This window comes from Pygoscelis adeliae, unplaced genomic scaffold (genome assembly GCF_000699105.1).
Source record: "Pygoscelis adeliae isolate BGI_AS28 unplaced genomic scaffold, ASM69910v1 Scaffold71, whole genome shotgun sequence".
Lineage (NCBI taxonomy): Eukaryota > Metazoa > Chordata > Aves > Sphenisciformes > Spheniscidae > Pygoscelis > Pygoscelis adeliae.
Genome location: NW_008824356.1, coordinates 3834834 through 3850104, shown reverse-complemented (window position 1 = coordinate 3850104; position 15271 = coordinate 3834834). Strand labels below are relative to the sequence as shown.

General features: G+C 35.5%; 1 protein-coding gene across 1 annotated transcript in view; it reads right to left on the bottom strand.

Annotated features, from left to right (window-relative positions):
- Nucleotides 1-14068, bottom strand: part of MIPOL1 (mirror-image polydactyly 1) — a 161358-nt gene extending 147290 nt beyond the window's left edge. The window contains exons 1-3 of the mRNA XM_009319375.1: nucleotides 14022-14068; nucleotides 13325-13459; nucleotides 11967-12046 (exon numbers count right to left, since the gene is read on the bottom strand). Of these exons, the coding sequence (XP_009317650.1) occupies nucleotides 11967-12046; nucleotides 13325-13329 (85 nt within the window). The 5' untranslated portion in view covers nucleotides 13330-13459; nucleotides 14022-14068. The remainder of the gene's footprint in view (nucleotides 1-11966; nucleotides 12047-13324; nucleotides 13460-14021) is intronic.
- Between the last annotated feature and the right edge of the window lie 1203 nt (nucleotides 14069-15271).

Here is a 15271-nt window from a genome sequence, read left to right as displayed (position 1 = left end):
AGAGGATCTGTTTTTTTTCCCTACTGGCTTTGTAGAAGAGAAGATGATGGCAGCCTCCTCCACTCACAAGTGGAAGCACTCTGCCCAAGGGCATTAAGGTTAGAGGTTTTTACTTGTTTAATAAAGCTGTAATGCATTTTTTTGGTCAACATGCTAAATCTGTCTGTAGAATGCTTCGGGGAAGACATTTTGAACACTGTCAGATCAATGGGCATAGCGATTTTTTTATTTTTAAAAACACTTTATTCTCCATATAGCCCATGACCCCCACACAAGTAATTTAGGCCTTGGTACATGGTAGCTTCTTGTCTTGCTGTAAACTAAGTAGCAATATTAATCAATGCACTTCAGTGCTTTTCCTCATTCCTCCTGCAAATTGTATTGTGCACTAATTACCAATGCTGCAGACACACACTGGGGAGTAAGTAGCATTTGCAATAATCAGGCTGCACAAGGAACATCAGAGAAAGGGTAAAACAGCCTTGCAAGCTGTGGAAAAAATGCTGCAGATTTCATTAAGTGGTATCACTACCATTGATTCTGGTTCTTGAGTATACTAAACAACTTATTTTCCACATAAAATAGAACAAGTTCAGTAGCCCAGATTAATATTTCACTATAGGGAGAAGCTGAACAGCTGATCTTCTGTATGTATTTATCTTCAATGAAGAGCTCGTTCACATTGAGGGAAAGAAAGGCAAATGTTAGGAAGAAGGAATATAAAGACACTAGAATTAAAGCTGGCAATTGATTGTGAAGGATGTAAGGGGCAGATAATGCTGTCATGGCTTGAAATAGTAAAGGCAGAACAGAATTTAACGTTGTTACGCTGGGAGCAGTTAAAAAGTCAGGTAAAAACATTGAACCTAACACATTTTGCAGGCAGCCACTATTTCTCATAGCTTCTTCTTAAAAGTGGGGGATTGGCACCGAGATCAGGGAAAGCACAGCATTAGAGAATCCTGTACCGACACTGATAATATGGAAAGAAGTGTTGAAGATGTAAGTGCACAGAAGGTGCAGATTCACCTGGAAGGCTAAGGAGGCAGTAGCTTCCCTTCTGCACCACTCAGCATATTCAGCAGTCCCGTCATCCAGCAGAAGCTGGATGGGCACCTCCTTCCCCCTGTTTGCAGTCTTTCAGCACCCCAACATGCCAAACCGTGCTGATCAGCTCAGAGGTTTGCAGGGGATCTCTGAGGAGTAACAATAAAGGAAAACAAACAAAACCCAATGGAACACGCACACAGCATTGCAAAATACACGGCTGGCTACAGATCTGCCTGCAGATGATTATGGGGACATCGGAAGCCCTTGTTGGTGCTCCAAACCAGCTTCGAGTGTAATAGTACTTACCGCTTGCTACCTATAGCTTCCTAGTATTTGTTTTAAGCTGGTCTGTAGCACAGACAAAGCATGTCCTCATCTGCCTGCAAAAGACTGCATGAATGAACCCCTAGAGGGATGGCAATAAGAGGCAGAAGAGGAAAAAGAGCAAAACCAGGAAGGAAGAGAATGAAACATACACACTCTGGGAGGGTGAGCAAAGCTGACTGCAAACTCAGTAGCTTACTCTTCCTACATGACACTGCCAGATTAAAAACATTTGGAAAAAATGCAGAACAAAACATTGTGCTACATTTGAGGAACTAACTGCAACCTCAATTACTAAAAGGCCCCGAAAATTCAGTGATTGACCAACTCTAATTTACTGTTAATCATATATTTTTTTTCCTCAGTCTAAACAACAACGCAGCTTCAATTTCTGCGGGGTTTTTTTCCATTTGTACAATACCAAAAACTTTGAATTTCAAACACCAAGAGGGAAGATTCACTATTCAACAAAACTATCAAAGCAAAGAGCCACCCCACCCCTATACCAAACTAACCTATTCCCACTGGAATAAAAGGACACATTACTATAGTTTAAAAATACTTGCTCTTGTCCCTACCTGCAAACCACACATCTACCTCAACTCGCTGCAATAACTGTCAAGTGTGAGAGCAGTACTCGAGAACTTCACCTTCTTTCTATTTTCACTAGACTAATTGCTACACTTTATTATTGACTTTCAAATTATCTAGATTTTTTGTACATTAACAATATTACAAACATTTCTGAAAAGATAATTTTTGGGCATGTGTGTATGACAACACACACACACCTGCAAGTGTTCTAACAAGCTGTTAGGACAAGACAGTTGCTGCATTAATAAAAAGCAATTTCTAACAGCTTCATGTGAAAAATGGATTATGGAATTGTCTTAAGTTCATAATATTTAATGCCACTGGACTTGAATTCTTAGATATATATAATAAATAAATAGAAATTAAATATTTAAGTCTAACAGAAAACTTGAACCTGATAGCCACTAACTTTTCAAGCTATGCAAATGAAATTAGTACTATGGCCAAATATTCCTTCATGAGCTGAAAATGATGAGCCAGCCTTTTTGTCAAAGACAAACATTCATTCACTTGGCTGTATAACTACTGGAACTTCTACCAAACAAAATGACTGTGAAAGATTGCTCAACAGTTCACCCCTTACTGAATGATTAAAATGCATAAATCCTGAAAATGAATGGGAAACCAAAATTAAAGGATTTTATAGGCATAAATATGCAAAGAAAGAAAATGATGCTGCTGGAAGAAATCTGATCCCATTGCCTGGCATAAGTGGAAAGAAAAGAGTTGGTTTAGGTTTTATGCATTTTCAGAATGCCTGTTATTTCCTTTTTCATTTGTATTTGAGTTGACACAGATGCAACATACATGATTTACATGCATATCTCAAAGGGTGTTCATTATTTTCGACTTTTTCCTCGCTATTTTATCTTTCCCACAATCTGCAAACAAGTTTTCAGAGTTAATCCCAAGAAAAGATGCTGCACTTCATTTTGAAGAAGAAAGTAATTCCTGTTTCTGGAAAATAATTAAAAAAGGTCTGTACAAAAAGTACAAGGTCAATATACATTTTCTCCAAAACAAATAAACAAGAAAAAGGTGCAGCTTTACTCCTCTTTGGACTTACTACAGATTTACTTATGTTAGCAATGATTTAGGCCCCTTCAGTGCAGTGTAGTATACTGAGAACCAATAACCTGCAACTAACAGCAAATGGTTGTCCCTTCATGACACACTTTTTCTAATGTTTAAAGAAAACTGGGCAAACTTTAAGATGATTATTCAGTAGGACTCTTAAGATCTCACTAACTCACTTCTGTAGCACAGCAGAATGGCAGTCACAGGAACCTGATAACAAGTGAAGACTGAGCTCAGAGTAGTTTTGTAATACAAAGCTAATTCCTTTTATTTCTCAGTGCTCTGCCCAGCCAAAATGCCACACATAACCAGCCAAGCCCTTGGCAGTAACAAAGAGGAAATCACCACGTAGATGCATTGTACACTCAGTGCCCCAACGATACATAACTGTGGGCCCTGCTGAGAGCACCATGGGTCAACTCAGAAGAATGAGGACTATCAACTTACTTTTAAGTAACTCTTACTCAGAAAGGTCACGGATTTTACACTGAGCTAGGATATCTGCTCTTATTTTAAGAAACAAATGACAGAGGTTCACTGAAATAAGCCTTGAAAACAATGTTTTCTGGAAACTCTCACAGATATTTTATACGGGATGCATAAGCACTGTGATAGTCATTTTAAAGCCATCAAGATTGAGGCACACAATAATGAAGTAACTGGATTGAGGTCATTGAGCAAGCCATGGCAGAAGTAAAACCGCAGAAGTCCAAGGCGCTCTATCCATGCTGTATCTTGGGAGCCTGTGCTACCTCACTAGCAGCCCTTCCTGCTCCTGTTTCCTCCTCAGAGACCTCAAATTCTTCTCTCTTCTGTCAGAGAGGCTTTAGCAACTCATTTCAATTGGACTTCAAGAAAAAAATACAATTTTTACTCATGAATGATAAAGTAACATTTACACAATCAAGAAATGAAGAGAAATTTCAGGTAACTAGATTGGTACCCTTCCACACTCCTTTATGATGATAATTTTCATTCACGTGACAGACTATAGTATTTCTATATTAGAAGTCAGACGTGCAGTGTACAGTATATACAAACTTCCTGTAATTTCAGTAGTAGGGAGAAGAAATGAAATAATTTTATTTTTTTTTTACATTGACTACCGTTCTAATACAGAAAACTTCCGAACAATTAAAACTGTTTTAGAAGTCAGTCAGGTTAACAGAACAATGCAATTCAAATGCTTGATCTCTGGCTACAGCTGAGCAGTTAAGTTGTCCAAAATCATGATTAAAGAGAACAACATATTCTTATTGGAACTTTATTGAGAAAGTTTTCTGCAAATGAAGTAAGAATAACCTAAGTTATATTTTGCATTAATGTCTTCGTTTGCTCTATATCCCATGACACATACATGCACAAAAAAAGAGAGGCTTGAAAATATTTTGTCTGCTAAAATACAGACAAAACTCAGAAGTTTAATGGTTCATTTTTTTATTCCTTAAAGGAATCTAAAGAGAACAGTGAATTCATTCTGTGTTAGCAATTTAAGCAGGGGGACATCTGTGTTACTTTGAATGCTTCTTTATTCACCTGTACTTGTGTGGAACCCTGGCAACACCCTTCATAAAGAAATAAATTGAGAAGGAGATTAAGAACAGTTGGAGTTATTCTGGCAAAGGCAATTTTTTACAATTCTCCGAGGATTCTGATTATTTTAGTAATCATGTTTCCCTTGCCTGTCTCTCTCACTAAGTCTTTTGCCCTTCTATTTTGCATTTAAACAGCAATTGTGTACAAACTGGTGAATATTTAAAACAGAAAAAACGCTTCTAAGTCTTTAAAATATGCAGCCAATCATTATTTTGGTATTCACTGCAGTTAATCGTGATGCATTTATTAATGTGTAAATATCAGACATTTCCTTTGGCATTCCACTCTCCGTTTGCAATTCATTAACACATTGTTATTTTAAAATATTAGTCTCTGAGAAGACACCAGATTTTCATTGGATTGGTCTCACACTTGAAAAAGCATTTTTATATTCCAAATGCATCAAAACAGCAGAATCTCTAGGCAGATACTAAGTGGGATTCACTGAAACACAATGTTAGTTCTAATGGATGGATGATTGTGTTTGGTCTTTTGAAACTTTGAAGTATAGGTAAGTCTTGATCACACAAATTAATAAATCCTAAAGCTGGAGTTAACAATAACCATTACACCCAAATTCTGCAGCTTAGCCCAGCCAATTTTTCAAAAGGTCAGGTTGTGAACTGGAGAAGATCAGGGAGGTCCACCGCATAGCTTTGTTGCCAGGCATCTCTCGTCTGGATTGTTGCAGGCATTTATTAGTATTCGTCAGCAGACTCAACAAAGCAAACAAGAAATTCAAGCACGAATAATAAAATGAAATGCTGCTATATAACCCTTTGTCATTCAGCAAATATGGGACTTTTTAGCTACATTGTTCCTAAACCTGGGTTACTACTTTAATTTTTCTCCACAGTGCTGACTGAATGAGTATGCATGTGTGTTAAATGCAGAGCTCCCTTAACAACTGCAGGACTGCCATTTAATCTGTTGGTAGATGGACCATTTCCTGTGGGAACTCCAGCTATGATTTCCAGATCCACCAAATAAATCTCAGATTAAGATTCCAAATGAAACCTGCCTTTGGCAGATAAAAAATGTCAAGATGGATATAAACAGTAAAATTATAAATTATCTAGGTGTTGCACGATGACTTGATGTGCGTTTTTTGTTTACACTTTCCCCGATATCACAACTATACGAGGCATTCATCAAATGTCACACTTTCATAATATTGGAGGCATCATTAAAACTGTTTGGCTAAGGACCTTGAAGTGTTTAAGCAGTAGCTCAAAAGTATATTTGTGCAAAGTAGAAGAATAAATTTACATATCAGCAGCAGCTCATAAGGGATGGGTAAATATTCTGTTTATCTCTCATTGTAATTCAGGTTAGTTTAAATACAGGGTTTCAGGATATCATTACAGCCTATATGGAGTTATTACATAATTTCCAAACATAGTGTCTGCTAGAGTTTTACTAAGCATGCTGTGTTTATGTTTTCTAAACCAGCTAAAAACAAAGTAAACGCTCCCATCCCATTTTTCTTTTGCTATTGTCATACCAGACAATTGCTTTTCACATATAACCCCTTTCATTATCTAAATCTTAATGATCCAGAACTCCCTTTTATCTAGGCAGGGTCATGTTTCCTGATGCCCATTAATTATAGTGAAAATTCTCTTATCCAAATGTACTCAACCTCCCCTACCGCAAACAAACAACTAAGGCTTTGCTGAATTAGAGTTCTAAACAAAATCCCAGAAAACTACAGCTTTAGAAGTGAAGAAAAATATTGTCATTGTAAGTGTCCGACATAAAAGAAAGGTCACTGCATAAAGTGCCAGTAAGACACCTTACCCACGCACCCTTTACTCTGAGTAAATGGTCTACTAAAGATGCAGGTGAACTCTCAGATAAGAGTCTCCAATACATGCCCTGGAGAACCTTTTTGTAATGAATTTTTTTGTTATGTCTTTGCTCTGAACTTAAGCTTCATTCTAGTTGTTATTAAACTAGAAGCAGTGAAGGTTTCTACAGAAGAAAATAACCAAGTTCCTCTTGCACTTGTGCTAGGTCTTCTAAAGCTCCTTCCAAAGCACTACATAAAAATTACTGTGGTAATAAGTGCTGCTCTCCCTGAAGCACATTTCAAGGCATTCTGAAGTTAGCTGCACTCATACTTTAAACACTTAAGAGATTCAAAGTGCAATACTTCAAGGTGGGCATTCTCTCCATCTTTACTGCTTGCAATACTCAGTGCAGATAAGGCACTACACATTTTCAGCGTACTGTGAAGGGTCTAACAAAACCATATTCACCACACTCCAGTGAGTCAGGCAGATACCAGATACTTAATTGTGCTTCTGATGAGGAGTCTTTCTGCATGCAGCCTGGCCAGAAATGCACTGTATTTAACCACTCAAAATGTACAAGGAAAGAAATGGGATGGAAAAAGGAGACATGAGAATTTATACACATGAAAGAGTGATTATATTTACAGGAAAGACCAGACAGTATTTGATGATTTTTCAGTTTTCATTAGCTCCTTTTTATCTTGTTAGTCACGGCACACTATTCCCTCTTTTTCCATGCAAGATGTTTTCTTTATTTTCCATACTTAGTGTTGCTCAGTTACTAGCCACTCTTCCTATGGTTGACTCATGCAGGATCATTCTCTCAAGCTCTCTTCTACCTCCTATACTGTGCAGAGAAACCTGTAACTACCCTTGCCACTTTGCAAAGGGATCTCTGACAGCTAGCACACAGCAAGTTTGATGCTGAAAGCACAGCACACATGGAAGACACTAATCAATTGAGCCACGTGCGTGAAGAGGACTCTGCCTCTCTGCATATCACGTAGATTCTTCTGCATACACACCCATGCAATATCCAGGTCTTCTTTCTTTCCCAGGTAAACAGCATTCCTTATTGCTAAAAGAGGGAAGGAGAGGAAGAACAGTCTCACAGTATCTCCTGTTGAGGCATGTAAAAGAAGAAACAGACTTCGATATGAAAAGTATGGTTTATTCTGCCTCTACTACAGCCTTCAAAGAAGGGCTTCAGATTTCCTTCAGAGTGTTTACACCTGTAATGGATGTATTCTGGAGAAAGGGGAAGCAGCACCTTTACAATTAGTTGCTTTTTGACACAACTAGCGTCTGAAAAATCTTTACACCACCACATTACTCTCACAGCTTTCTTTATCCCTTCATCTTTGTGTGTGTATATGTGCGTTAGTGTGTGTGTGTTAAAGTCACACAATAGTAATTCCAGACAAAAAGTCCTTGTCATTACTATTACAAAACCAAACCCACAAAAAAGTACATTAAAATCATTACACAACTAGAAAAACTTACTACTTCTAATAAGATAGTCTACAAATACATGGTGAGGAACAGGAGTTTCATTTCTAGGAAGTTAGCAAACAAAGATGATTCATTTTACTTAACCTATGCATGACTGTACATTGCCTCAATTACCATGAATGCAAAAGGGATGGCTGACAATTAATGGAATTTATAAATGGGAGTAAATAAATGCAAAAATATTTCTAGAGAGGTTTTATTTCCCAAATATTCACTACAGAGCAAAAGAACTAAAAAAACAGTTTTGTAAGCAATACACTGACATATACATGTCATGACCATGACAATACAAAGAAAGCTGTGGCCAGATTCTTGACAGTAAGCACCATACATTCATGCAAGACCAATGCATGCACAAACACACAACGCAATTAAGACAATTGTCTACACGTAAGCTTATCACATGCACATGTGTCTGAGCAGCTGTATATACATAACTTGTTCATTAGGTTTGCATATCTGTTTTTCCTTCTATTTTTCCTGAAGGGAGCAAGACTGGAAAACAACAGCTCACCGCCAGATAAAACACCTACTTTTCAAATTTCCCTGCACAAGCTGATTCTGCAGTTCTGTTCCAATCTACATTATCACATTTCTTTAAAGTTAGAGTCTCCTCTGAACTACAGTTTCCAGACATGCAATTCTGAAATATTTACAAGCCGCACAAACATTCTTTTGAAGGATAACAAGTTACAGTGAAAGTGTCTATATGGATCATAACTAGGAGTTGACATCAAATTCTTACAGGTGAAACTGGTTCATTGACTTACTTTTCAGTATGTGCTTTAAATAGTGGTTTAGAAATATATTTGTTTCTATGCTTGAAAAATATAATAACCACCTTTTAAGGAAGCAAAGCACTTTGCTATTAAAATAATCAACCTATTACCTTGTTTTAGGGAATTCCAAACAATAATTACACAATGCTTTTCATTTTGGAGTCAGCAAAATTATAATTTTGTTGTCAAAACAGACCAAACAGTGCCTGATATTCTAAGACTTCACCTAATTTCTGCCCTGTCCTTAAAAATCGTAGATGCTCAGAAATATGACACAAGCAAAAACATCAATAGTGAAAGACTATATCATACAGAACAAGTATAGCTGCACCCATTCAAACACAGTATGATACGAGTCAAATGAGACACAAATTTAACTCCACTATATGCACACTCACCACTTTCCTATCCTGCTAACTCTTTTGGAAAATTGACATATCGAGTCCTGAATGTATATGTAAGTATGAAAAGCACCCAATTTCAGGTTCCGTCTTGTGTTTTCACAGTATTAGACTTTGTGCAGTTTTCATCATGCATGTAAACCCTGCTAAAGTAACAACTCTACCCAGGTGCAGTGTGCTTCCCTCCCACCCCCGCCACTGCAATTCAAAGATATGCACTTATTTGCCAATATAAATTTATTTTTATAATGGACTACCATCCTAGGCTTTCTAGCTTGGATCCTGAATATTTTTCATTTGGAAATTACACAGTCTTCACTGGTCTGCTGCCTGGTCTGATACATTCTCTCAAGTATTCTTAGAGAGACATTAAAAAAGTCACTATCGTCCTATTAAAAACTAGGTGCTGTAGAGATAAACAGTACATTTAAATTAGATACAAACTCAAAATAATAAGCCTTGCACATAGACTGTTCTTTAATCTTCCTGATATACCAGAACAGAGACAGACAAATGTCTTCAATCCAGACAGGCATATTGTATTCCAAACGACACGGAAAGTTAAAAAGAAAATCTCAACTATCAAACACTTCAGAAATACTCTTCTTAAACCCTACCTTTCTTTCAAGTATTTTATTTTATAACATCTATTAACAGGTTACATATTATCCCACATAACCGCCATAAACCTACCACTTCTATGCACCTAACATTTTTGCTGTTTTTTTTAAATTCTCATTGCTTGACTGAATTTTCATCTAGTCAGGTGAATTTAATCTCAGTTGTGCTTTACCATCCTTGTTTTTTGACAAATAATTTAATCTCCAACATTTTGGTGTGTTATTAAAAAAATAATATTTGAATAAATCATTATAGGGTTATCCTAAAAACAGATTTTAAACTTCCAAGTTACAAGCAAGGAACAACTAGATACAGTACAATACCAGCTGCAAAAAGGAAAGATATCACAGATGACAAAGCAAGTGGAACACAAAATGGTGCACACTTCAACGTAGACGTTTAAACAGAAGATTAAAAGTTGCTTTGATTTAAGTAGTTCAATGAGAAAATGCACCAGAATGTCTACCAAGGGTAAATATTGAACATTATGTTGCTGTAATTTATCTATTAGCTTTATGATAAGAAAATGTAATTTAATTGTTAATACCCAAAACGTAATTTAATTGTTAATACCTAAATAAAATTCTAAGAAAAAAAAATTCCTCATCCAAACTAGTATGATGACATAAGATTTACCCATAATCCCTTTTTTTAACTTCCCTAGGAGAAAAAGCATAAAGAATTACGTGACTTATTAATGATTGATCTAAAAAAAGTCTATCAATTTTACTTTTGTCTATATAACAAATACGTTAAGTGTTAGCTTGGAAGAAATAGCTTTCTAAACAGCACAAAACATTAACTTAATGCGTCAGAAAAATAATGCACATGAAACTCAGTAACTACCCAGTTTTTAAAGTACCTGTGAGCAGCAGCAGAACGCCATTTCTTGCAATTAGACAGAAAATACTTCACAGAGAATCAGTTTATGGTATCCACTTGTCTACTTTGGAAAGGTTAACCTTTTGAACCATTCTTAGGGTATGCTGACCCCTAAAGGTCTAAAAATACTAAATCTCATTAAGCCATTACATATTTAAAGTATAAGTTGTCAGAATACAATTCTCCACTAAGTTACTCCACCATGACTTTTTTTGTTTTCAGAGTATATGATTCAAAAACATTTTTAACTTCACTCAGTAATAGCTCAAAATTCCATGAATTAAAAGGGGTCTACAAGTAGTTTATTTTACACAATAATATAGATAGAAATTCCTTTACATATGTAAGAAATGCATCATCTCCAAGACGGAGTATTTCTTCTTTCTTCTAAACAACAGACCCCTCATGAGAAACTTGACATTTATTATCTTTTGAGAATGAATACGTAGTATAAAATTCAAAAAAAGGAAATACACAAGATGCTATCAGGCTCTGATATAGGAGGCATCTTTGAAGTTGACACACCTATTCCATTTTTTTTTTAACCTACACATACCCACTGGAAAAAAATCCACCCTTTTATGATGTACTGAAGGTCTGCTTCCTGTGTCTTTCCCTTTCTTCAATCTACACATTATTATCTAGTCACAAGCCACTTTCTGACAATTCTCTGCTGTAAAGTCAGTCAGTCAGTTACGTGCTCTCAAACTCAGTGCTTCTTTTTTTCCTTTCTTTCTTTTTTTTTTTTTTTAAGTTTATGCTATGAAACATAGAAGAATGTATCCGAGAGCAAAATTTTGGTCATCCAAATACAAAAAGATCCTTCCATCCTGATGAAGATGAAAACTCCATGAACCATGGAAGTTCCAAATTAACCAAGGTCCCCTCTACCTCCAAGCCTACCTTACTGTCTAGATTTGGTTGAGGTAATAATGAGAAACTCGTTAATATTAGTAGATGGCTTAATCATACTCTAGCCAGGCGTGAATAGCCAAGAAAGTTACTTTAAGACAAACTTCAGATTTGTTGTTAACCCATTAAGGAAAAAAGGTTGGAAAGTAAAGTGCAATGTACAGACTAAGAATTTAAATAAGACTTCTCAAAGTTATACATAAACATTTTCAATAACCCAGAAAATAAAAATAAAGCTGATGATTTACATTCCTTAGCTGCTCTCCTGTTACCCCAAATACTTTTAAGAGGCAGTGTGTGGTTGTGGGGTTTTTTTTTCTTCCAAAGTCAGTCATATATCGGCAAGAACAAATACATTCCAGTCACTGCCTAGCACTGGTACAACACCTGAGGTTCCTTATTAAGATCTTAAAAGTCCTTACCTTTTGACCAGTTCTCCATTTGTTCTTCTGAACTTGTTTGATCTGGCACTGAGTCCAGTTTTCCCTTGACAATTTTAGAGCTAAAATAAAGCAAACTCTAGATAAATAAACTTGAAACAATATAACACACCTATACTTTGCCGTCATTTGACAGAAAATTTACAAGACAAATGATCTAAAAATATTTATAATAGGACAATAAAGCCTGTGTACTTTAACAGTCAGTGCTAAATTATATTTCTCAGTAAAATATTTTTTCTTCACACATCTAATTTTTATAATGGTTTGGTTCAGCTTTCTATTGCATGTTGAAAAATTTCTTAGTTTCTCTTCTTGTTCTAGAGTCTGGTCTTGGAAGTACATGCTACTGAGCACAGCCCAAATCACGCTGAGTGGTCCTGCCAGATGCAATGAGATTGCTCACTTTGGTAATTATTACGGATGGTGGTATGTGCTTCACTTTATAACATTCTTTCTCCTGCTTAAATTTCCTGGATAAAATACAGGTAAAGTGGCCCATGACCACTCCAACCCTGAATTTGCACGCTTTTCTAAACAGCTACATAATCCATCCTAATATTTGCATACATATTGCTTCAGACTCTACAGTTAATTACACAGTTGCAGTATTACATATAATCAAAGATCTTCAAGAAACAACCCTCAATACTCAAAAATAAGACCTACAGTAAAACGTTATGCTTATCAGGTAACATTCTGAGTATTAAAATATACGCTCTCTTATATGTTAAAAATTCAACTATATTCTATATCTCAAGGAAATCTAAATAAATTAGTAATCTTGCTAATATAGTAAGCTTACCACAAATTTTATTATTCACTCAAGCACCTCTTTCAAAATGTGTTGTACAAAGGACAGTTTTTCATCTTTAACTATGTAGTTGTGCTTATTTTGTATGTTTTCTCTCCTATGTTTTTTCTACATTTATTAAAAAGATACAAAATATGCCTTGAAGAGGTAGTGGCTGGATCATGAAAATACCCAGAGAGTTGTCATTGTACTGATAAATGTAAGAGTTAAAAAAAAAAAAAAATTAAGTACACATTTTAAAATTCAAGCATATTATACCAAGACATATGTTCTAACTAATAAAGCAGCAGAAGAAATTCTTTTCCTATACAACACCAAAAAGGCAGATGTTTTAATTTTTATCTTTGAGATTATAAAAAAGTAAAGTAATTGTGCAAACACTTAAGACTCAACACTAACATTTACATTAAGCATTAAAGAAATACATATTTAGCTCATATTTGTTGTTAACTATAAATGTGTACGAGAAAAAAAAAATGTGTATGATTTGATGTGCTTAGGTCTTAACAAAAAATAACAACTTCACCTCATATTGCAGAACACTGAGTTCCTTACAGGAGTCCCTCAAATGAAGCTGTACGCTTCTTTTTCAATTCTGTGTAACTGTGTTGGTTTGGAGTTGGCAATCTTTTCCTAAGTTCCTCATTTACTTTTGGATTAGCTGAAAATATAGAAGGTTATTAATATCAAGAAATAGGTTTCTGTCAATGAAGCCATTTCACTACATATTGCACAAAAATGTCATATTGCACAAAAAGGTTCATAATAATTGCAGTATTTTAATAAGATATTCATATAGCAAGACATGAAGAAAATACAGTATTTAATAACCTCTGGAGTATTTTAAAACATGTCTTAGGGCCTTAATGCGCCTAGTAATATACTATTTAAAACCATAATTTTATCCCTCCACAATATACAGTCATTCTTCCTCGCCATTTACCCAGCTAATGAATGCCAGCAATTAGTAAAATGTAATCCCATTGCACAATCATTTTAATGCTTTTAGCACTCAGAAAAGTAAACACCAAATTAATACTGCTCAAGCCATATCAGATCCTAGTTGGAAGCAAGCAATTATAGTTCAGCTCCTCAGGTGTAATTAAATGATTGGAATGATTTAGTTCCATAAATGCAAGTTAATTCATAAGCAAGCAACAAATATACTGGGAGTAATTACAAGAAACATTGACAGTCTAAGCAGGGCATGTGCCTTCATGTACCTGATGCAGGAAAATGCTGCCCTCTCCTGGAAAGAATAGACTATAGCACGGGAATAACGAGACAGAAGTCAAGAGGCTCATTTTACAGACTTTGTCTTCATAGGTGAAATATGTCCTGCTAATTAATAGGAATTTTCTGGTTTACACATACAGAAAATAAAAATATTGTTGATATCAGATTAAGGCAACCTATCGATCAAAGTCAAACAGAAAGACCTTTTGGGGCTCCCTAGGGTTTGCAGTATACTTTCCCTATTATTAGAAATGAAAATGTTAGTAAATAGAATGACAAAATATTCCATACACTAAGTATGTAAATCGGTTGTTCTGAACACAAACGCTGCAATAGGTATCTAACTTATGCACAACACTTACATACCATTCAAGATGTACCTTTACAGTAGGTACTTCGAACATAAGGTATTTTTAGAACCAAAACTTATTGAACCATCATTATTCAGACAGTGTTAAACTTCACCGCATCAACAATCAGAAGCCGGCCATAAAGATTTTCCCAGAAGGAATCATCAGAAAAATTAAATACAATTATTAAAAAGCTGTTCTTTACTTTCATTTGAAGACAATCTGTTAATAATCAATCTGTCAAATTATTAATCAAAAGAAATTAAAGCTGGAGATTAAAATATACTGGCAGACCGAGACAAAAGGGAAAACGCAAAATGAAACTGCAACCCAAAATCTGGAGTTAATTTTAAATACTAATTTCCTTACTCACTACCTATTTATTCAATCTGCGTTCGTGTTAAGACTACTACTTGAACAGCGTGCATAGAAAGCTAAAAAAAAAATTGTCCCAATCTGTTGACTATAATATGCAATAGTCACGTAAAATTCACACTAAATATTTAAGTAAAAAAACCACCTACGGATATGAATATAAATTAACCAGCATCTTCCTACTAATGAAAGAAATCCCAGATCTACCTATTTTGCCTTCTACAGAAATAACAAATGCTTCCCAGTGCTGCATATAGCAGCATGGGCGAAAAATCATATGCTGTGGTCAGTATATGACTATTTTCCACACACAGAAATTGACTGTAAAAAAGCTCGATTCAAAAGCACCTGATCACTGTAAGAGCCTGAAATTGTTCTTTACCAATAGCACTTTGGCATCAAAATATTTCTTTGTTCCAGATCTCTGTGTATTTCAAAACAAACCCAAGCTGTACACAAATACCTTCACTGTTACTTTACCTATTGTGGAAATGAAATAAATCATTTTAAGA